The following is a 22,496-nucleotide window of genomic DNA, read 5'->3' as shown; positions in this document are numbered from 1 at the left end:
GTCCTCTCCTCCAGGATGTGGTACTCTATCTAGCACATGGACTGTCAGCTACCCTCAAATGCCCTCTTGTACAACTAAGAGTAACAATCGTCTCCTGAGCTTGCATCAGTACATGCAAAACTGGTGCCAGGTGCTTTATATAGATTAGCTCTTGTCATGTCATCCTCTTCACAATGATTCTTTGTACCATTTATTGCTGAGAAAACTGAGGCCCAAAGTCACACTTAAGTGGCAGAACCAGGATTCAGACCCAGGGCTGTTAGACTGTAAAGGACTATATTGTTTCATATAATTAGAAAGTCTGAGCTCATTACAGGGAGAAACACACACTATTTTGCAGATTTCTTTTCGTCATATCCATTGATTGCTCGTGAGTCTAATGCTGTATTCTTACCACCCAGAATAGGTAGGCCTGCCCAGTCTATCACCTCTGCCTTTCAGCTTCTTACCTTGAGGCCTAACATTGTCCCAACTTGTAGTCTAGGCCCTTCCAAGTATAACTAAGCAAGCAGCTCCTTGGCCCCCACCACTCCTTACAGCAGTGAAATCAGCCCAGCCTCACTCACACAGAGTGTGCATTGGGAGACTCCTCCAATGCACAACAGGTGTGTGGGTACCTCATGTTTAGTGGTACTCTCCTCCTCTCTCTCAGTGTGGCTCATGCTGGCAACTAGGCACTTTCCCATACTTTTCAAAGTAAGAGTTGCCCACATGCCCTGTTTCCTGGCTCTGCCTTGGTTCAAGTTCCCGGGCTTGTCCCCTCCCAGGGCCTGGATGCTGGCTTGAGCTCCCAGTCTAGAGGCCTTCAAGACCATTGTCACAGAGCCAACACTGCTTCTTAGGTTTTAATGCCTACGTCAAGTCTCCCAATTCCTGCCCTTGCTGGGCTGCATGGGGTTAATTAGTTCTAGCTCCAGATTCCATTCTTCCCCAAGCAACCCTGCCAAGAAGAAAACCCAGTCCAGGCCCACAACACACCATGTGTAGGCAGACAAGCCCTGAAAATGTGCTGCTGTTAAAGAGTCTGCATGGCAATTTGGACAAAATTCTGCAGCCATGCACAGAATCAGATCTGGGGGTCAAAGGATGGATCTACCCACCATAGGAGCCAGGAGGCCTGATGTGCTTGGATATGTGTCAGGAAGACTAGTTTCTAGGAGTCAACTAACACACAGGGCAGCAGAAGTTGAGAGGTCAGCTTGGCTGTTGGTTAACAGATTTTATTTATCATTTTAAAGAGAGGTTGACTGCATGCACATTGGAAGGATACTATATTTCCTGAGGGGGGCAAACCTGATCCAGCACAACCCTCTCCTGAATCATGGACTGCAATGGACCTGTTTGTTCAGTCTGGGCTCCTGACTTCTTACAGCCTACCTCTTAATACTGTCTGGGTCAGGCCTGGGTCATATTGTACAAAACAGGAGTGACCCTAAGGAGCAGAGAGGGGGAAAATGGGGTGGGGAAGAGAGTGGTTCGGGGCTATGCTCTAGAAGTAAGCCTTGTTAGCTACACTCTTCTTCTCAAATTTTTGCCTGAGTTCAGAAACCAGGGCTGACTGGATAGGGCTTTCCAAGGCTTTGGGTTTGGGTGACTGTTGAGGTTGTAGAGGGGTGAGTGAGCCAGAGACCGTAGGCACAGTCCAGGGGGCTGCACCCATGCTGGGCACCATTCTAGGTGGAGGAGGGGGAGCTGGGGCTCTGGGGACTGAGGGACTTGCTAGGCTGTTGTTGTTGCAGTTCTCATTGGGAGGATCCTCTCTGAGCACAAACTTAGCAGCAGCTTTGGTCCTGTTGAACTTGAGCCACTCCATATGGACAGCGTGGGGTGCAGGGCTGGGCCGCTTGCGGAGCACGCGCCTCACTGGCAGGATTTTGTTGGACTTCTTGTTGCGCCAGAAGGTGGCAGTGGAGATGAAGACAGTTGTAGCCACTATAATGGCCATGATGCCAGCCAGCACACCCACAGCCTTCATGGGACTGTCTTTCATCTGCACCAGGAAGGTGTCCATGGGGCTTCGGGACAGCATCTGGAAGAGAGAGCCACCGCTGCATTCAGCTGCCCTGTCTGGTCCCTGGAGGACAGAGCAGGGGTCATGAGCTCCCTTAAGCCTGATAGTTTTTAAACTTTCTGGCATCAGGTATTCCTTAAGAATCTGATGAGCACTATGGGCTTCATCCCAGGGAAATGCACACAGAGAAAAAACACAGGGCACACAACCTACCACAAAAAATGCACACAGAGAAAGCATGATGCAAGCACCATCTTTTGGATTAAGATCTCCTCATTAGCTGGACTCTATTCTCCAGAATAGAGTAGCATTTACCTTTGATTACGAGGTGCAATTCTTCTCAAATCTAACAGGAACCCCTAAAATAATGACTTTCTTCCTGACGTTGGGCTAAGAACTATGTACAAGGGGGGACTTAAAAGCCAGAATTTATTTATTAAAAATTGTATATTTATTGTTACATGTTTAAACTTCAGTCACCATCAGAGTACTCTCCATTTGATTCAATACACCTATCAAGACATTGTTTCCACTGCTCAAAACAGTGTTTGAATTCATTGATTTTGATGCCTTTTAGTGCTTCTGACATTTACTGTTTCACCTCTTCCACATTGGCAAAACATTTCTTTTTGAGGACTTTTTTCATCCAGAGAAACAACAAAAAATAGTCACTCGGGGTGAGATTGGGTGAATGGGTAGGGTGGGGCATGGGGTCATACCACTGCTGGTCAAAAACTGCTGAACACTCAGTGCGGTGCAGTCAGGTGTGTTCATACATCTCCTATCATGAAATGGGCAAAGACATTGAAAGAGTCTCCAAAAAAAATTGCTGAAGCTGAACAAGCCTCTCACAACAACACCAGTTGGTACATTGATACAGATGGCTTCCTAGAGTACTCACTCAGCAGGGAAGCCTGTACTACAAGGAGTCTGCCCTACAGAAGATTATTCTGTTTTGGGGGGCATTTCCCCTCATATAATGAGTTTACTTCTGCCTTCTAATACCATAACAAGGAGGTATCATTATTCTCATTTTACAGAAAAGGAAGAACAGCTTGGCAAAGTCCAAAGTCACATCATTAATGAGTATTGAAACTAGGATTTCAACCTGGTTCTAAAGCCTGTGTGTTGCACAGGAGCCTTGGCTAGCATGCGTATGTGATGGCACAGGAGCCTGTGTTAGCAACCAGTATAATTTGCAGGAAGGCTAGAGATGTTCTTTCCCTCCAGTCATGTTGCAGTGAGGCTTGAGATGACCTTCTTCCCCACCCAGGCTTTATACCCACCTCAGTGTCTATAATGTCAATCTTGAGTAAGGCCGTGGTGCTGAAGGATGGAGAGCCACGGTCTTTGGCCTGTACCTCCAGAGACCAAGTATAGTCCCTGTTGCACGTGACATTGTTCAGGGCATCCAGGGAGCGGATGGAGTTCTTGAGTCGGATCTCCCCTGTGTGTGCATCGATGTCGAACACGTTGGCTGGCTCTGCATGGGTGATGGAATAGTCCACCAAGTTATTGGGCTCCTCTGCATCCCGGTCTGTGGCCTGTAAACAGGGAGGGACAGACATGGCTGGGCTCCTAGGAAAGTACTTGTGTACCCTGGCTAAACCAACATGTCATATGGGGCTTGCTGGTGGGTGGGGAAGGGTACTGATCCTACTGAGTAGACAGGAGCTGGGAGAGAAATCGAATGTGTGTGCTACTATGGGCCAGTGTCCATTCCAGGCCCTCTGTGTGTGTTATGCTGTTCCATTCTCAGAACAATTCACTTAGTAAGCATTGTTGAAAAACAAAAGCTTGGGTACTAAGTGACTTGTCTAAGGATAGACAGGTAGAGGGAGGGGAGCTGAAAGTCCAGACTTTTGGGTTTCAGAGTCCCTGCTCTTCCACATTGGGAAGGCAGTGTAGAACAGTAGAAAAGGCATTGCTTAGACAGTGGGCAGACTGGCTATGTGAACGAAGGTAAAGCAACACTTAACTTACCTGAGACTCAATCTTTTCTATCATTAAGTGGCAATGATACTTTCTTTTCAGAGGTTATTTTTGGGTTGAGGCGAGGATGAGGACATATAAAGTATCTTAAAAACCCTTGCCCAGAGTGAGAACCCAATATGTTTTCTTTTAAAATAAATTCTTATGCCACAATGTTTTTTTGCAGCTGCTAGAACAAGGCTTTTAGCAGCCTAGCTAGGGGAGCTAAGCTGTCTTTGAAGCACACCTCAATTTTCACTGGGGTCCCCAGCACCATTGTCTTCTCTTGCATGCTCTTTCCAAACTGGGGATAGTGGTCATTGACATCCAGCAGAGTGACGAACACCTCAGCCAGGCTGTACCTGCCCTCCGTGTCCTCCGCCTTCACATAGAAGTTGTACCTGGCAGTGGCCTCAGCATCCAGGCTGGCCCAGGGCTGGGTGCAGATGATCCCAGTGGATGGGTGAACCAGGAAGCTGCCAGTCACAAAGAGTGCAGGCAGAGGTGTGCACCAGCACAAGCCCAAGCACATGCACATGCACATGCACAAGTGTGCACACACATAGACACATGCCTATAGTAATGAGCTGCCTCCAGGAAGAGGCAATAATGCATTATGCAGCTTCTCTCAGGTATCCAACATGGCCCTCTCCCATCATTACAGTCTGACCAAGGGAAGCAGGTCCACTCAACTCCTTTCCATTAACATTGAACTTAACCACCGGAGTCACAGACATTTCCTCTCCTCCCGTGGTCTGCCCCTCCCTAGCCCAGCAGTGCTTGTCTGGCTCCTAAGGCCATGGGCCATAGCTCTGGGCCATCATGATGACCCCTTCTTTCTCAGATCCCAGCACCTTACTGTGTCCCCAGTACCTCTGCCTCAGGCTCTCCACTCCTGACCCATGGTAACCTTCGTGACCCAGGTCTTGCTCTTTCCAGGTTCCTCCTCACTCTGGCACAGACCCCATGCACCCGCAACCTCCTTGCCCAAGGCCCTGTCTGGGGTTGGATTTACTTACAGGTCTGCCCCGGACCCATAGATGGAGTATCTAACTTCACCCCAGGGACCTGTGTCTGGATCCACAGCCTGGAAGAGAGAAAGCTCCCAATGCCATCTGCCCCTTGGTTTGGGCACATTGGCAGCTCCTGTGTCAGAGGGTTATTTTCATTGGAAAAACTAGGGGTTTGGGGGTTTGCCCAACTGTGGTAGAAACTGATCTGGAGTCCTACCCCAGAACCCTAGTTTTCTGCCCAGGAGGTCTCAAGTAATAAAAGTACAAAAAGACACAAATCTGTACTCTTTGTAAATGAGGAAAGGAAAGGAGGTGAGTCCTATACCTTGAGCTTGAGGTTAAGCGTGTCCAAACACAAGCTAATGAGTATGGGCATATCAAACTGGAACCCAGGTTTGTCTGACTTTCTAAGGTCCCCTTTAGTGGGCCCCAAGCCGACCCTCAGTCCCTGGGCCAGTCCCCAACCCACTGTGACAGCCACCACATTGGAGCCCCCTGGGGCATTCTCCGGGATCCTGGCAATATAGTAGTGAGAGGTGAACTTGGGGACATTGTCGTTGGTGTCCAGGAGCTGGATCACTACATCCGCCGTGGAGCTGAACTTCTCCGGGGTGCTCACTTCAATGGCCAGGAGCTGAGGAAGGAAGGGAGGAAAACAAGGACTTGTCTTGGTGGCAATCACTTTTTGTCTCAGGCCTGGCCCAAACCCCACCTCAGTTCCCTGGACCCTGGCTCAGTTCTTAACTGTCAGCTGCTGTTCCTACCACCACTCACAGGGGCCACCTGTGAAGCACTCCATCATTTCCCCCACCAACTTGCAATGCCAGCTTTCTCGTAAGTTCCCACCTGTATTTAGGCCAATTTCTTTTCTTCCACTGATTTGTTTATTCCTTTTTAGTTCCAATTTTAAAATTTATTGTGCTTTATGATATAATTTAGTATATTTAGAGAAAGTTCCTGCCTCGCTCTTTTTTTCTGAGTGTTCACGACTGTTATTACAGGTTTATTTCTCCAGATAAAAACCTGTGTAATTGGGTCAAGTCTCTTCACCACCCCTTTGAGGGAAACTAAGACTTAGCTGAGGTGGCACTGGATTCTTTATTATGAGAATTTGCATTTCAGGTTTTCCTTCTTTATATCCCTTTGTTAAATTTCTGCAATTTTTTTGTCATTTAGGTCTTATCTATTTCTTGATATAGTTACTCTTAGAAATTTGTTCTGAGTTCTTATTGTAAAAAATATTTTATTCTATTATTCCCATAGCTATTTTTTGTATGTAGGAAAACTATAAAATTTTGTGTATTAACTTTGTAATCAATCATGTTAACAACTTTGCCATGTTTCTAACAGTTTTTCCATTTTTCTTAGGTTCTTCTAAGCAAATAATCATTTCACCTAAAAATAATGATAAATTAGTCTTCCTCTCCAATGTTTATACCTATTATGTCCTTTCTTTATCCAGGGATAATGTTATCTCAGGAAGAGTGTTAAATAATACTGGTCACAGCAGGCATCCAAATTTCGTCTCTAACTTCACAGAATGCCTTTAGAATTTCACTTTTAAAAATGATGCTGGCTATGTGTGCATGATGTATAATTATAGCAATTTAGAATAAGTGGGTATAAGGGCACTAAGTGGTAATGGAAAAATATAATAAAAATTAAATAAAAATTTAAATAATAACAGTAACATTTTATTTATATATTATTTATGTTTATGTATAATAACCATTGTTTATGTTTATAATTTTAAATAATTACAAATACAAAGGGGTGCTTTTCTTATGTTCTGCTAGAGTTTTTATCACCATAGATGACAGATGTCAAATGTATATGAGAAAAACATTTATGTTGACAGGTAGTTTTGCTTTCTTCACCTATTAACATGGGACATTATATTGGTAGTTTCCCTTCAAGGCCTCCTTGAAGTCCTGGGGATAGCTGTAGTTTAGAAGCTGGAGCTCACAAAGGCAGTGGGGGCAGCAGGAGTGGGCTCTTGTATCACTTTTCTTCCTCCCCTCTCGCTCCCCAAATCAGCGGTAGGGGCAGAGGGACTGAGAGAAAGAGAGAAGCACTTAGGAGGGGCAAGGGTTAAAAGGGACCCCTCAGGAATAAATCCAAGTGCTGTTGTGAGCTCCTGGGACTCGCTCCCCCATTCAGGCCAGTACAAAGCATCACATACCTTGAAGGTTAACACTTTGAACTTTTCAAAGTCAATGGCGGCTGAATTCTCCACAATGATTGTGACCTGGGCCTCATTCAGGACTGTCTGTGGGACCACTCGGAAAATGCCCCCGGGTCCCACCAGGCGCAGGTTGAATTTAGCATTGGCTCCCTGTGCAAGAGTTTGGAGAGAGGAAACACGAAAGAGGAATGAGAATACAAACTCGTGTATAATAGTGTTGAGCAAGGAGCCTTCATATGCCTTTAACCTTGGAAGGTAAGTATTTTCTTTTTGTAGGTGAGGGAGTCAGTAATCAGAAAGACTTAACAGACTATGAGGACTATTCAAGAGAATGAACAGAGGCCCAGCCCTGTGTGGGTCTAGGGGGACACACACGGAAATGCCTGTCTGGAGGCTCAGATGCAGAGGTGCTTTTGTTTGACTGGCTTTGACTTTTTAATTAACTGTGAATGTCTTTAAGCCACACATTCTTTGATTAGCTACTCTCCCATCTCTCTCTCTTGGTTACACCCTCCTGTTTCATTCAGTTTGTGACCTGCCAGGTCTCTATGACCTAAGCAGTGAAGGCTGATGCAACCTCAGCTGTGAGACCTTGTCCCCATACGATTTTCAGGAAGATGGTGGAGAGCAGAGCTACAAACCTGGTCTGAGTCGTTGACGGTGATCTTCAGGCCCTGCAGGATCTCCCCCTGAGGTGGGTGCTCATACATGGACAGCTCGAATCTGTTCTGGGGTCCACTCTCTCCATAGAATGTAGGCGGGTGGTTGTTGAGGTCCACGATCCTGATGGTGACAGGGACCATGGCCTGGGCAGCTGGGCTCCCTGCAGAGCTGACCTCAGTCACCTAGGATGGGGATAGGTGACCATGGTTGTGTGACAGGGTGACTCTAAGATGGCCCCAATGACCCCCACCACCTGGTATTCATTTTTGAGTCATCCCCTCTCTGTGAGTGTGGCCTGGCCTAGCAACTTGCTTCTAATGAATAGAATATGGCAAAGGGAGATACTACTTAGTGATTAGATCACAAGAGATTATAACTACAGTCTTCTAGCAGATTCTCTTGCTGGCTTTGAGCAAACAGCTGTGTTTCAGGGAACTAATGGTGACCTCTAGCCAATAGCCAGCAAGGAACTGAGACAGACTCAGTGAGCCCTCAAGGAACAAAATCCTGCCAATGACTGCATGAGCTCAGAAGGTGATCCTTCCTCAGTGGATTCCTCAGTGAGAAAGCAGTCCAGGCTGACAGCTGGATGGCAGCCACATGAGAGACTTTGAAATCGAGTACTTAGCTATGCTGAGTCTGGGCTTCTGACCCACAGAGACTGCAAGATACAAATGTGTGATTTTTAAAGCCACTAAGTTTGGGATAATATATTACAGCATCTCTAGGAAACTAATACAGTGCCATTACCAACCCCATTTACCAGATGAGGCATGGAGGGGTGAGGCAGCCACCCGGAGTCATAGCTAGTGAGTAGCAGATGTGTCTTATTCCTTAGTTAGTGTTTCTCTACCTCACTGCACTGTTCCCTCTTTGCTGCCAGACATGGGTTCAAACTCTAGGTCTGCCATGCTCTATCCTTCTGTCCCTTGGCCAGGGGAAGGTGGCAGGGAGAGGAGGTGTAGAGACACACAGTGGGCAAATAATACAGGCTGCAAAGCCAGGGTCAAGAGTCCTAGGCACCTCAAGCATCATATAAACCCCTTCAAGGATCTCCTTCCCCTTGTTCTATAAGCATGCTCTGGTCTTGTGTATCTTAATATTTCCCTCCCTTGTCCCTGCTCTCTTACACCCTAGATTCATCCCAACTCTCCTTTCTAAGAAGCCTGCACCTCTCCATTTCCTACTTTCCACTCTGCTTGTGCCTACATTGCATGTGGCACTGCCATTCCTTTGCTCAGCTGGTGGGACTGCTCTCTGCAGTCAACCTCTCTGGGCCTCCTGTGCTGGATCTTCCCTCCCCCATCCTCCCTCTAAGCCTCAGATGTTCCTCCAGTTGTGATCTTGGCCCATGGCCCTTCTATCCTCACAGCCATCCTCTGGCTGACCTCATTCCCACCTAGCCTTTTATAGCTGCCTGTATGCTCATACTCTCTCCCCTAAATTCTAAACCTGTCTTCCCAGGGTGGAACATTTCAACTTTATGGTCCCTGAAGCAGCAAAATTCATCGTGCCTGTCCTAGTCCATTTGCCTCCTCTCTGTCCCCAATGGCATGGTGCCACTATGCTCCTTCATTCCTCTCTTCTCCCCCACCCCTCACAGCCAGTCAATTGTCATTTTCTGTGGTCTCCTTCCTTCATATTTTGCAGTCTGTCCATTTCTGCCATTTCGCCTCCCTCATCTCCCCAGAGCCCTCTTCATCTATCACCTTGGCTGATGGCTCTGCCTCTCTGTTTCTTGCCCATTTCCCTCCAAACGTGAATCAGGACCAGAGTCCTCAAATGCCAGGCTGGTTTCACTGCCTTTGGTATCTCCCAGGGCCAGAGGGCATGGAAGACCAAGCTAGAGGGAAGTTACCTGTACATGTAGCTCATACACCTCTCTTCGGAGCTGGGCAGGGCTCTGTGTGACCGAGATGGCTCCAGAAGTCTCATTAATTTCAAAGACCCCATCACTCCCTGTCAGAGGAGAGATGTACCCTATAGTTCTGACCAGCGCAAGGGGTCATGGGGGACTCATGCCAGGTACAGTAACCATACATTCTCTTCATGCATTACCTCATTGAAGCCTCCTCTATAGAATGTTATTCTATTATCTGTGTCTTGCCAATGAGGAAACTGAGTCTCAGAGGGGCTAAGTAACTGTGTCCAAGATTACACAGTAAATGAAGAGCTGGGACTTGAACTCACTTCTCTCTGGCTCCCAGGTTCCATAGTATTTTGGTTCTCTTATGTGTAGTGTGTATGTGTGTGTGTGTGTGTGTGTGTGTGTGATGGGAAGAGAAACAGAAAGGAAAAGAAACAGAGGGAGGGAGATTAAAAATGGGGAGAGAGAGAAGGAGTGAAGAGAAGGGGGGCAAAAAAGAGGAGAGAGTAAAAGAAAAAAGACCAAAGAAGAGGGAGACAAACCGTCGAGAAGAGAGGAGAAGAAAGGGGGTCATGGGTACTTGGTAATTTGTAAAAATTTGAAGTGGTGGTGGAGAGGCAAGGCACTTGAGGGTCGGCATACCTGGGAAAAGGAGCTTGTGTATGGTGGTAGTCCTGTTTGTCCATGCATGAGCCCTTACATCCTAGGGACAGGGTTGGAGGAGGGAACAGTGCCTGGGTGAGAGCATGTAGACGTATGGATGATGGGAATGGGCATTAGGTGTTAGTGCCCTACTGAGGGGTCTAGCCCTGTAGGGACCAGCTACTGAGGGCTGCAGAGCCTATTCCAGGTTTGGCTCCCCCTGCTCAGTTGCTGCCCAGTTGTGTAAAAAGCACAGACTTGCAGCCAGCAGACTTAGTTCAAACCCAGTAGGAACCTGGGATGCCTACTCATCTTCTCTGAGCCTCAGTTTTCTCATATATAGGGCTAGTACTAGGGAAACACCGTATCATTGCATTTAATTAACTAATTTAAGTATATGTTCTAGGCCAAAAATTTCAGAATTTAAAAAAAAACAAAGCCATTTAAAGAATGTAAGAAAGGTTGTCGTTTCTGTCAATGAGCATATGCCCAGAGCAAAGGAAACATAAATCTGCCCACCCATTGCATCTTTCCTTGTGACTGGACCTAATGACAAGTGGGGAACCGAGGACATATCCATGGAGACTTACTGCTCAGAGGAAGCACCCAGCCTCTCCTCTCTATACATTCTGTGTTTCTGGCCTGATAGACGATGGACTGGGACTCAAAGAGGCTGGGGAACCTTGCTCTGGTTGCCCAGGGAGTCAGAACTGCTGCCCAGTGATGGCCTGTTCCCAAAGCTGATTCAGACTCACCGTTTAGGAGACTATAGAGAATGTGGTTGGGTTTGCCCCGATCTCCATCCATGGCGACCACTGTCAGTACCTCCGAGCCCTTGGGAGAACAGGAGCAGCTTCTTGAGGCTGATGTGCGATGCTAGGGCTCTCCCCTCCCCAGACACTGCCATATCACAAAAGGGAAGTGTTGTTCCCACCCAAGAGAAGTGGCAGGCCTTTGTGGCCCTATACCTTCACCTCAGGAACTTGCAGAACCCACTGGCCTCCCAGGGCTGGAGGGTCAGCCTGAGCTCCACTGCTTCCTCATGCACATAGGTAGGCATGTGGATTGTCCAGGGACTCTCAGGCTACACACCTCTAACTTTGCCTCCTTCCCCACACACTATGCTCAGCCCTCAGCTCTACTGTACCTGCCTCCAGCTTCACCTCCTCTGCTTCATCCTTTTTTTTTTTTTTGCCTTCAGAGATGTGCAGAGGAAGAGGTGAGAGACTGGTAGGAGAGGAACCAGCACAGAGGTGTCCAAGGCAAAATGCAGTAATTGGGATTTTACCCTGCGGCCCTGGAGTGCTGTTTGAAGGGTTTGGACAAAAGTGCCACAACTAAGAAGATCTTGCTTGACTTTGGCCTACCCTCCCTTGTAATCTCCCTCCTCAAGTCTTTCTCCCTGGCCTGTTCATACTCCTGGGTCTTCTGGGCTCACTGAGCACTGCCTCCTCTCCCCTCAGCAACTCTCTCCAGTCTTAGCTCCTCAGCAGGACAGTCCCACAGGCCTTCCAGGGAAGCCAGAATCTCCCCCCATCTCTGTCTGCCTGTCTGTCTCTCTCTCTGCTATCTATACCATTTGGCTACCAGCTTCTGGAAAGGTGGTATTTAGCTTGGGCTCAGCATGTGAATGGTCCCCAGTAAATGTGTTTCATTGTTTTACAGAGTCAAGAGTAATCAGAAACTGGGGAAGTGAAAATTGAGAATGCAATTCAATTCCATGGAGAGTTCTTGAGCCCTATGAAGTCTGGCTCCAGCTATGGCTCTCCCCACAGGGAACTCATGGTCTGGGTGGGGGATCCTGTGAGTGCATACCAAGGAGGCATGGAGGGGAATGCTTATGGAGGGGTGTACATAGCATGGGAGCAGAGAGGGGGAAGCTCCCATCTCAATCAAAGATATCAGGGGAAGTAGTGCCAGGGCTGAATTGAGAAGGGCAAGGGGCATCAGGCCCATGAGCATATTTCAGGCAGAGGGATGAGGGTAGAGTGGTGAAGTGGGCTGGGGTGGGCAGAAGATGGTGAAAGCTCATAAGTGGAGGGGCAGCTGACCCTTGGGTGCCAGGCTGAAGAGTGGGTCCTTACTGGAGAGGCCAAAAGATAAGTGCAGTGGCCCAAACACTGGGGGCAGAGAGTGCACTGAGGGGAGACAGCTGAGGTTGACCTTTGAGCTGTGTGTGATATCCAGCAAGGGTCATGGTAGTTCAGCAGCAAACTGTAGGAGCAAGTTGTAGGTCTGAGAGGCCCCAGGCCACAGGCTTAGGGCTGGGGAAGCACAGGGGCACCTCATCTCCTATATAGGTGTAGAAAAGTCCCCACCCAAACCAAGGCTCTCAACTACCTTCCAGCCTCTCTTTTCAACCCTTCTGAAGGGGCAACCTTTGTGGTAGGGATGAGAGGAGAAGTGGCTGGCCCAGTCTTGGCACCCAGTATGTGCTCTGTACATGAGCACTTACTTCCTCCCCTTTATGCTTCCAGAGGAAAAAAAACCTGTTGACCTGAGCCTGAGTCAGCCTCCATGTGAGGAGGGTGACCCAGGGCTGAGCTCAGCCATGTCCAGCAGGGGGGTCTCAAGGCAGCTTGAAGGACAGGGTAAGAAGCATTAGGAGGGAACACTGGGCTGAGGGGCAAGTCACCCACCGGAATGGTGTCCTCGTACACATAACCATAGTAGGGCGTGCCCACAAAGACAGGGGCCATGTCCTGCACGTCTTCCACGTTGACCGTGACTGTGGTGGTGGCTGAGAATACCACATCAGCCCCTTGTAGCCTCCCTCCGCCATCCTGGGAAGAATCGGGGAGTAAAGAGAGGTTGGGCTCTGGGTTTGTACAGACTTCAGTGGAATCTGGCTCCTGCCACTTACATGAAGCAGCTGTTCCCCCTGAGTTCTGTTTGCTCCTCTGTCACCTAAGATAATTCTCTCCTTGTAGGAGGGTTGGGAACATGAAATGAAATGATGAGTGAAGGTCTTCAGTCAGTGTCTTGTATGTAGTAGATACTCAGAAATGCTCTTTTGGACTCAGGGTTAGTTCACTGTCCAGGGAAATCATGTTGGACAAGTGGCAGAAGAGGGAGTCCAAGCCAATTCCCTTCCCAACCAGAAACCAAACCTCAATACCTGCTGAGGCCTATCAGAGTATAACTTGGCTGTGCTCAGCATGTAGAATGGAATAGTCACTGAGCCCAGCTCTCATGGAGTAACAGTGGGTGGGGCCAGCTCAAGTTTCCTGGCACGGGCCAGAACCGATGGCCTGTAGCCAGCATGTGACCAGCAAGGGCATTTCTGGAAAATTTCACACTGGGCCTAATGACTGGGATTTTTTTTTCTCAGGGGGAGGAGCAAATACTTTGGCTTAGCACGTGCAGAGCTGCGGGTCCACACCACACACTTTAGAAACATAAGGAACTTAGTTAAGACTCGGGATAGGGCTGATGAGGAAGCTGAGGCTCAGAGAGGGTAACTGGTCACACAAAGAGAAAGAGGTGGGTGAACAAGCTTGGGAGGTGTGCAGAGGCTATGTCGTGGGGTACGTGATGGGACATGAATCTTCAGGCCATGGCCACCTGGTCCTATGGAGGGAACCTGACCTGTCAGTCCCCAGGAGAGAATGTGACTTTAGAAGCCCACAGTCACCAGTCACCCTGGAAAATATATTCATGTCTGGGCAGGGTTCACTCAACAGAGACTGCAGCTGCACCCTGCACCCTCCTCCTCATCCCATCCCAGTCATCTGCTGTCCAAACTGCCCCCACTCCACTGTAGAGCCTATTTCTGTTCCCATCCCAGGGTGGCTTCTTCTGACAAAGGCTGAGGAAAGACTAAATGCTCCCCATTCCTCCCTATTACCTTGGCAACCACAATGACGAAATGGGTCCGGGCCTTCTCATAGTCCAGGGTAGTCTCAGCCTGAAGGCGCAGCACACCACTGTGATGGTCCATGGCAAATTTGGTGGACTGCATATTCTGTAAGAGTGAGGAGCAAGTTTGGCCTTGGAGAGGAACCCTGGCGGGCCCCAGAATGCCCATTCTGCCCATTCTGCCCATTCTGCCCATTCAGGGCACTCAGCCTTTCTGGCCTCCAAGGTCCCCCTTGTTAGGGCTCTGGGTCCCCCCCCCACCCCGCACTCCCTCAGTTAAAACCCAGAAGGTCCCTTCCACAGAACCTTAGCTCTCCTCTCTGCTTATCTAGAAAACAGTTGGGTCTGGCTTTGGGCTAAACTCTGGCCTGCAGGTTCCAGCACATAGAGATGTCAGCATAATACTTTAATCTAGAGGGGGTGGATCTTCACTCCCCGAAGAAGTGACTGTGGGCCAGTCTGGGGCAGCATCTGAGGTGGGGGTGGGGGTGGGGAGGGAACAGGAGATGATCCACAATCTACAAAAGGGTCACTGTGTGCAGGAGCTGTTATTGGAGCTTTATATGGGTTTAATCCTCACTGCAGTCCAGTGAGGATGTGCTTTTTATTTTTCCCATTTTACATGAGAAGAAACTGGGCTGCCAGAGTTAGATTATGTTTGAAGGCCCCACGAGTGGGAGGTGGTTAGACTTCTCTAGAATCTGTAGAGCACAGGAGATATTTCTACAAGCTATGTTTTTAACCACCAAGCTGTACTGCCTTGAAAATTTTGTGAGAGCAAGTGAGTAAATCTGGAGAGAAGAGAAAATGCTCTACAAACAGCACCATGTGATGGAGGGCAGCTGGTTCCTGGGGAACCCAGGGAGAGGCAGGAGGTACCAGGAAGGGTCTTGCCTTCGACAGGGTGGGATGTATGGACAGGGATGTATGTGGTGAGGGGATCACAGCTCCGCTCCCAGGAGCTGCCCCTTCTGCCCTTTTGCCTATAGACAATTCTTGGCACAACAGCTTTAATACACCCTATATGGGTACAAAGTGCCCAGGCCTTCTCATGGAGAAGGGTTTGGGGGTAGAGAGCTGAGGGTCCTGGAGATCTGGAGAGATAGAGGCAGACCAACCCAGAGGGAGGCAGGGTGGGCCAGTCAGGAGAAGACAGCTTCCACCCAGGCCTGTCTCATGTCCTCACCTATCTGTTCTACCCCTGTATTTACTAAGAGCTCCTTGGGATCTGGTGTGGCATCTCTGACAATCTCTGGGAACAGTCGATGCACTGACCTAAGGGCCTTGGTGATGGAGGTAGGGTCCACTAGGTGTCCCTTCCAGCCCATGCCTCTGGTTTCATCTTGTGTGTACTGCCTTACCTGTAGGAAGTAGGTGACACTCCCTCCAGACCCTGTGTCCTTGTCCACGGCATGAACCTTAAAGATACTGCTCCCAGCAGGTGTATCCTGAGGGGTCATAGCCACAGGGGTGAGTCCTGTGGCACTGGCAGAATGCTTAGGGAACTGGGGTAATGGAGGGTCATGGAAAAGTGGGGTCAAGGGAGTAAAGGGCTGAGGAAAGGTGAAAAGATAGTGACTGAGCCAGAGCACCCCCAACAGGGGGAGGGGCAGTGACAGAGGACACACAGAGTGGGTGCAGGAAGGAAGGAAGAGGAAGGGAGGAACAAACAGACATCCTCCCCTGAGAGGGAAACTAAGACTGGAGTAGAGAAACTATTTAAATACGAGCTGAGAAAAAGATTCGTTAACATGAACATGCTCAGCATCACCAGGAATCAAATACATACAGTTTTGAACCAGAATGAAAGACCTTTCTCTTATAGAATTAACAAACATTTAAATATTTGAAAAATCCCCAGTGTTGGCAGTGGTAGCTGGGGAGGAGGCGCAGGGCAGGGGACAGGGCGACCAACCCTCTTCCACACTCTGCAGGAAAGAACACATTGGTGTCTTTCTGGAGAAGAAATAACACCTTGCAGCTTCATGTTTTCGACCTAGTTAGTAATTTCAAATCTTGGATTGTGTCTTAAGGAAATAATTTTAATCTGAAAAAAGGAACTTTTATGTTTGGAATTTAATGTCTCTAATGACAGCAAAAATTTACACTGTCTTAAATATCCAAATACAAGAGAATCGTTTCACAAATGATGGAATGTTCATTTCAAAAATGCTATTAAAATAATTATGCAAACTTTAAAATTAATTAAGGAAATGCTTATAAATTAAATGAAAAATGTATACAGAAAGCATATTTAGTGTAGCACCAACTACATAAGACAAACAGAAAATAAATCCAACCATCACAAAAATGACTAGAAAGAAATACATCAAAATTTAACAATGCTTTTTCAACCTGGAGGGGTTCTGTGTGATTCTGAAACTCTTTTTTCCCCTACTTTTCCATATATTTCACATTTCCATGATAAATGAATATTATGATTTGGAGGAATGGTAAATGAGCATTCCTTTGGAAGAAAAAGAAGCATGTGAGGAGATAGCAACGGAGGTGAGGAGGACACGAGAGAGAATGTCCTGAGGGCAGTGAGCAATGGAGAGGGGCGCTGCACCCCGCAATGCCTGGTCTCCTTGCCCAGGCCACAGGGTAGCCCCAGAAGGCAGGCCATAGGTCTAGCGTGGGAATGCTTGGGGCCCTTTCTACTGGCCTCTCGCTTACCTCAGGAACATGGACAATGTAAGGCTCCTGGATAAACCTCGGCACCTCGTCGTTGGCATCAGTCACCAGAATCACAACTTTTTCTGCTACCTGAGAAGAGGCAAAGGGGACAGGATTTGGGGCCATGAGACCTGGGTGACAGAGGGACAGCAGTCCCAAATGCTCAAGGTATATGTCTCTACTCATCCTCCTTCTCCTCCCTCCCTCCTTCCTTCCTTCCTTTTATTTATTTATACAACAAATATTTTTAAGCAACTACTTGGTGCCAAGCACTGTGCTCCATCCCAGAAATAGAAGATATAGTCCGATAGTGTGTAACTGATAGGATGAGATAGGAGGGCAAAGATCAGTATATAAAAGAAGGGTAGTGATGTCATTCAGGGTGATAACACTGGCATGCCAGGCACTGCAGGCAGGGCCCTGGCAGTGCAGGACTCTGGGAGCAGCATGCTCACCATGGCCTGCATCCCCTGGGGCTGTGGGTGCAGGAGGCTGTGTCCCCTGGCTCCAGCCTGTGGTGGTGGACAGCAGGGAGGTTCACAGAGGAGTGAGAAGAACTAAGCTCTGCAGCAGTTCGTCAGGTGAGAGGGAAAGAGGTGTAGGAGCAACATGTGCAAAGGCAAAGAGGACTGAAACACAGTGAGTTCTGAGAACATAAGTAAATTTATAGCTAGGTGGTTGGTGAGGTCAACATGGGAGAAAAGGCGAAGAAGGCCAAAGGTGCCCAACGGGGAGGCCCTGAATGCTGACTGAAGCTTGGGTTCCACCCTGAGGGTTGTGGGGGCCAGCTGATAGTGCATTCTGAGCTGGGTTGTGGCCAGGCCTGTTTTCCACAGGGATGGCTCTTGGCCAATTCAGAGGTAGATTGGGGTTGGGGGCCTCAAGCATGGAGCCCCTGCAATGATTAGGGAAGCACTAATGAGTGCTGGGGGGAGGTGGTGGCTGTGGGGAGAGGTTAGGGAGAAGCTGGGGCCTGGGTGCCCAGGTGTTCAGCTTGGGTGACTGAGAGGGAGGATCCAAGAACCAAGTGGGGAAAGACAGATGGGAAAGCAGATCTAAGGAGATGCTACAGAACATGGATGTGCTCCATCCGAAATGCAGCTTGATGAGTCTTGCTCTCTCCATTCTTATTCTCTCCCTCCTCCACTGACCTCACTCACTGCAGCCCTCACCTGTGGGCACACTGGAGCAAGTCTTGGGGACCTTAGCTAGAGTTTGCCAGTGAGTGAGTCCCCACCTCCCCCTGCACCCTGAACCTCAGGTGGGAGGAAGGAGATGTGCTCAGGCTCAAGGAGCTGTGTGTTATTGCCAGGAAACTGGCTCAGGTGTGCACTCACCAGATTCAGGCCATCAGAAATGCTGATGATAGCTTCAATCTCATCCTCCCTCTGTGAAGAACAAGAATTGAGTGAGTGTCGAGGAGTGATGTACTCTAGAGAACTCCCCTCCAACCAAGGCTAGGAACAGCTCTTCCCGCACCTCCCCTGAGCCCTGGGAGGAGGCCTAGAGTAGGGCGGGTGGCCCAAAGCTGCCTTTAGCCATGCTTTCTTTCAGGGTTCTGCATATCAGGGATTCTCATGAACCCAGAGGGATTGTAGAGGGGCCAACAGAAATGCTTCCCAGATAGAATGAAGAGGTATCTATTATGCTGGGGATCAAAGGAAAAAGGTTTTATTTCTTTTTTTTCCTCCTTTTCCTTCCCCCCCACCCCTGCCACCTTATCTCTCCTATGCCTCTCCATTTTTCACAGTTTTGCAAAGGTCCAGGTCTGTGATGTCTAAATTACTCCCCATGACACAGTGAAGAAGGGTATTGAGGCTCTTAGGTCCCCAGGAAGGGACCACACAGTCACACTTTCACTGCAGCCTCTGAGACTTACGCTTTCCTTTCTCTACCCTGGCCTATGCCTGGTGGAGTCTGCCATCAGACCAGAGCCAACAGTAGCCCTATAGCTGCAGTCCAGTCATGTGGACAACTAGGCCCACCCGGCTGGTGTGCGAGCTCAAAGGGACAGAAACATAGCTTGTGCCCTGGAACATTCAGGTTGAAGGGTGCAAAAGGGCAGAATTTTACCAAGCTCAGACCCACTCTCTAAAGCATACTTTCCATCCCTGCTCTGCTCTCTGAGTTTTCTGTGGCTTACAGGACCTCTCCAAAGACGATATTCAGGGGACCTTTCAGCCCAGAGGTGTTTGTCTGCGTGCCAGCAGGCTGCACTCCTCATACCTCCCCATACCTCTCTGTCCAGCTCTTCAACCAGGGTGATGTTTCCAAAATTGGGGTCAATGGAAAAGACACTTCTAGCACCGGGGTTAAAGCTGATGTGGTAGGAGACAGGGTCTCCCTCTGGGTCTGTCCCATTCAGGGTGTACACATGAGAGCCTGGAAGGAAACCGAGATGGGAAACGGGGAATTGGGGACCCAACTTTTCCTAAAAGGAGCAGTTGCTCTGAACCCAGGGTTCAACTGTTCATACAGTGACTGCAGTTCAGTGCCGAAGGCACAGCCCTGAACTTAGGACTTGCTGCTGTCCTCACGGTTGCTGGCTGCCCCCCCATTCTTTGTCTTTATTCCTCACAGCTTTTAGTGAGATGTTTGTATGGGCCACTTTGCAGCTTGTCATCTATGATACAGATTGCAGAGGAGCTTCTGCTCTGCTGTACCTAACTCTAGGCCTTAGTCTGGTAATGACTCCTGTCTCAGGAGCCAAGAGTAGGGGCTTCCTGGGGAAAGGAGCTGGAGAAAGGGATACACCATTAAGGCCAGAGGAGTGTCCCTCTGGGCAGTACTCTCACTCATGCGCAGATCAGTTCCTTGTGGATTTCTGAGCAGGTAGCCTCTTTTACACCACTGTCCTTTTGCTCTGACTCAGGGTGAGGGAGAAGAAGTGCAAATCTCTATCTTCTTTCACCTTCTTCCCGTCTCTCTGTGTATCATCGGGAACTGGGTGTTCTTGGACCATTTCAAAGCCTAAGGACCTGAGATTCTAGGAGTCAGTACATTTGCTCAAGGTTACAACAGTGTGTACTGGGCATCTAAGCCTCACAGTAGCCATCATGCTGCAGACAGAGTTCTGCCTGCCACCTAGAGCCCTCAGCCCAGTTTAGGTCTCCCCTCAACAGCACTAGGGAATTCAGAGCACAATCAGGAGCACAAGCAGTCTCCTGATTGTGTTCTCTGGGCTTGGAGCGAACTCATGGTTGGGTGCCATGACTGAGGGAAGGAGGGCTGCCCCTCCGGGACATCTGTGGGGGCCGGTCCCAGGGCTCCTCACCAACAGGGGTGTCCTCCGGGAGGCTGAATAGGGCCATGTTTCCATTAGTGCTGCCGACCCCGTTGTCGAAGAAGTGGGGGGCGAAGTTGGCTTGGGCTAGGAAGAAAATAGAAGGATGGGACACCCACACACGAGAAAGGACAACTTCGCACCAGCGTGGTCCGGCATTTGTTCCCAGTCCAGAGCAGGATGACACTCCCCTCTCCCGCCGTAGCACACCCGCGGACTCTGCTGGGGAGCCTTGGCCAGGGTCCCTTCGCCACCATCTCCTGGGCCCAGGCTTGTCAGGGACACGGACGATCTGGGGCGCTTAGGATCCAGGCAGCGGTCAAACGAAACCCATCAATGGGCAAAGGGGGATTCGGAACCAGAAAGGGACAGTGGCCTGGCCAAGGTCATATCAGGCGCAGGTGCTCCCTCCCGTGCCCAATGCAGCCAGCAGAGCAGCCGCCTAACCTCCACCCCTGCTTTTGGAGAAGAGGAGGGTAGCGGGGGTCCTGTCCCCAAATCCTGGGTCTCCAAGCATACTGGCCTCGGGGGAAGTGCCTCGGGAGTTCTTTACCAGCAGCGTCAGGCAACGGGAAGAATCGCCCTCCTTCCCACCCGCGCCGAACCAGTCCCTCAAACCAAGTCCCTCTCTAGAAGTGAACAGCCTAGCAATTCCCGGGGAATCGCCAGCCTCTGTGTCCCCCAGGGTAACGCCGGCGCCTATCCCTCGCCCCACCGAGGCCCACGAGGCCCAGCGGTCACTCACCCAGGCAGAGGCGCAGCAGCCCCAGGGCCAGGGCAGCCCGCGGGCCGAGCCTCATGTCTCCGCCAGCGGGTGGTGTAGCTCGAAGCAGACAAGGCCGGGCGCAAGAGCAGCGAGCATGCCCCGGCCGGAGAGGATCACAGAGGTGATAATGGGGGTGGCGGCAGAAGTGGCAGCTGAGGGAGTGGGCGCGGGGCGGGACCGCCGGGTGGTGAGGGCGCTAAGCCGATGACACGGCTTGGGTATGCGCCACTGGAGCGCTCACGCTGCCTCCTTAAGAGACCAATTAGTGCGCGGAAAGCCGAGGGGACCTGCTTCAGCCGCGGGCGGGGCTCGGAGGAGAGGGCACTCCTCTCTCCTGCCACTCCCCCTTTGCTCAGTCTGGATCAGGAGTCCAGGGGCTCCCAGGTACCAGACAGAAGCAATGTGGAGGGGGCCAAGTGTCTTCCCCAAGGGTGCCCTGAGCAGGGCACTCTGAAATTGGGACTTCTCGGAGTCCCCAAATTCCTGTGGGGTTGGGCTCCACTGGAATCTTCTCTTTTAGTAATTTCCTCTGACTTTCAGGGAGTTCAGGCTCTCTCAGAGCCTGGGCATTCCAGACTGTAACTCAGCCTCAAGCTAGAGGGATCCCTCCCTAGAGGAAAAATGAGAGCAGAGGAGAAAAGGGAGTGGATGGGCCTGGGAGAGAGCATTGCGCTCTGGGACAAATATGTTCCAGGGACAAATATGTCCCTGAAGGCTGTATGTAGTGTGAGATCAAGAGATAAAAAGGAGGGCTGTGGTTTGGAGACAGCACATGGTGGGGGGTTAACAGGGTTGCCTCTGCAGCATCACACCCTGCCTCCCAAGCCAGGCCAGTTCTCCCAGAAGGTCCCATCACTAGTCCTGTCACTAGTGGGGCCCACATGTGCAATGGGTAGCAGGGAGGGCCTTCAAGTCTCCACAAAGGTGGGAGGCAGACGTTTCCAAGTGGGAGGCTGGCCTCCCTCCCCACCCCTTTGCCCAGTCACGTCTTGCATTAGCAAGAATTAGGGATTCGAGACAAGGAAAAATGTCCGTAGTCCCAGAGTGTCTGGCAATTTTCATACTCAATTAACCAAAATTCATCTTGATGAACCCCCCAGGCTTGGCCTTTTGGCTGGAAAGATGCACTTTGTTTATTTTTAAAATTTAATCTTTTTTTTTCCCAAAAAATGCACTCTAAATTACACAGACACTTTTGCATCTTTGTGTCACAAAATGTTGGGACAAATCGAAGGCAAGTGTTCCACGAGTCCTCTATAGAGATGAGGATTCTAAGGCCTATGCTGGTCTCCCAGTGACTGGAAGCAGAGCCGCATGTCCTGGGGCAAATGTGTGGCCAGTGTGCTGAGAGGAGCCAGCACTCCCTTTGTCCTGCCCGCCCATCTCCTCATCAAGTGGTTCTGGGATCTCTGCCTTCTCTCAGTTCACTCAGTCAACAGACTGGCACCAGAGCTGGATAGAGGAGTGTCCACACAGCGTGTGTGTGTGTGTGTGTGTGTGTGTGTGTGTGTGTGTGTGTGTGCTGTCACTCATGTTATCTCATGTAACCAGCACAGCCTCT

General features: G+C 49.7%; 1 protein-coding gene across 1 annotated transcript; it reads right to left on the bottom strand.

Moving 5' to 3' along the window:
* Nucleotides 1-1,204: 1,204 nt before the first annotated feature.
* CDHR1 (cadherin related family member 1) lies at nucleotides 1,205-21,172 on the bottom strand. Its single transcript, XM_037144221.2, has 17 exons — nucleotides 20,915-21,172; nucleotides 20,161-20,256; nucleotides 19,123-19,268; nucleotides 18,224-18,274; nucleotides 16,887-16,976; nucleotides 15,572-15,658; nucleotides 14,200-14,316; nucleotides 12,992-13,135; nucleotides 11,108-11,186; nucleotides 9,702-9,802; nucleotides 7,822-8,025; nucleotides 7,178-7,330; nucleotides 5,465-5,629; nucleotides 5,002-5,069; nucleotides 4,230-4,458; nucleotides 3,298-3,555; nucleotides 1,205-2,029 (listed from the first exon to the last, which is right to left on the bottom strand). The coding sequence occupies exons 1-17, from the start codon at nucleotides 20,967-20,969 to the stop codon at nucleotides 1,490-1,492; spliced, it is 2,583 nt and encodes an 860-aa protein (XP_037000116.2). The 5' UTR covers nucleotides 20,970-21,172; the 3' UTR covers nucleotides 1,205-1,489.
* Between the last annotated feature and the right edge of the window lie 1,324 nt (nucleotides 21,173-22,496).

The sequence above is a fragment of the Artibeus jamaicensis genome, unplaced genomic scaffold, assembly GCF_021234435.1.
Source record: "Artibeus jamaicensis isolate MK-2021 breed Jamaican fruit bat unplaced genomic scaffold, CSHL_Jam_final contig_332, whole genome shotgun sequence".
Classification (NCBI taxonomy): domain Eukaryota; kingdom Metazoa; phylum Chordata; class Mammalia; order Chiroptera; family Phyllostomidae; genus Artibeus; species Artibeus jamaicensis.
The sequence above is the reverse complement of the archived record's forward strand: the minus strand, read 5'-3'. Positions and strand labels throughout refer to the sequence as shown.

Coding starts and splice junctions, on each gene's coding strand:
- CDHR1 (XM_037144221.2), bottom strand. CDS start 20,969: ATGAGGCTCGGCCCGCGGGCTGCCCTGGCCCTGGGGCTGCTGCGCCTC. Junction 19,269..20,160: donor CCCGGAGGACACCCCTGTTG/GTGAGGAGCCCT, acceptor GTTTCCTTCCAG/GCTCTCATGTGTACACCCTG. Junction 5,630..7,177: donor TCAAAGTGTTAACCTTCAAG/GTATGTGATGCT, acceptor TTCCTTCCTCAG/CTCCTGGCCATTGAAGTGAG.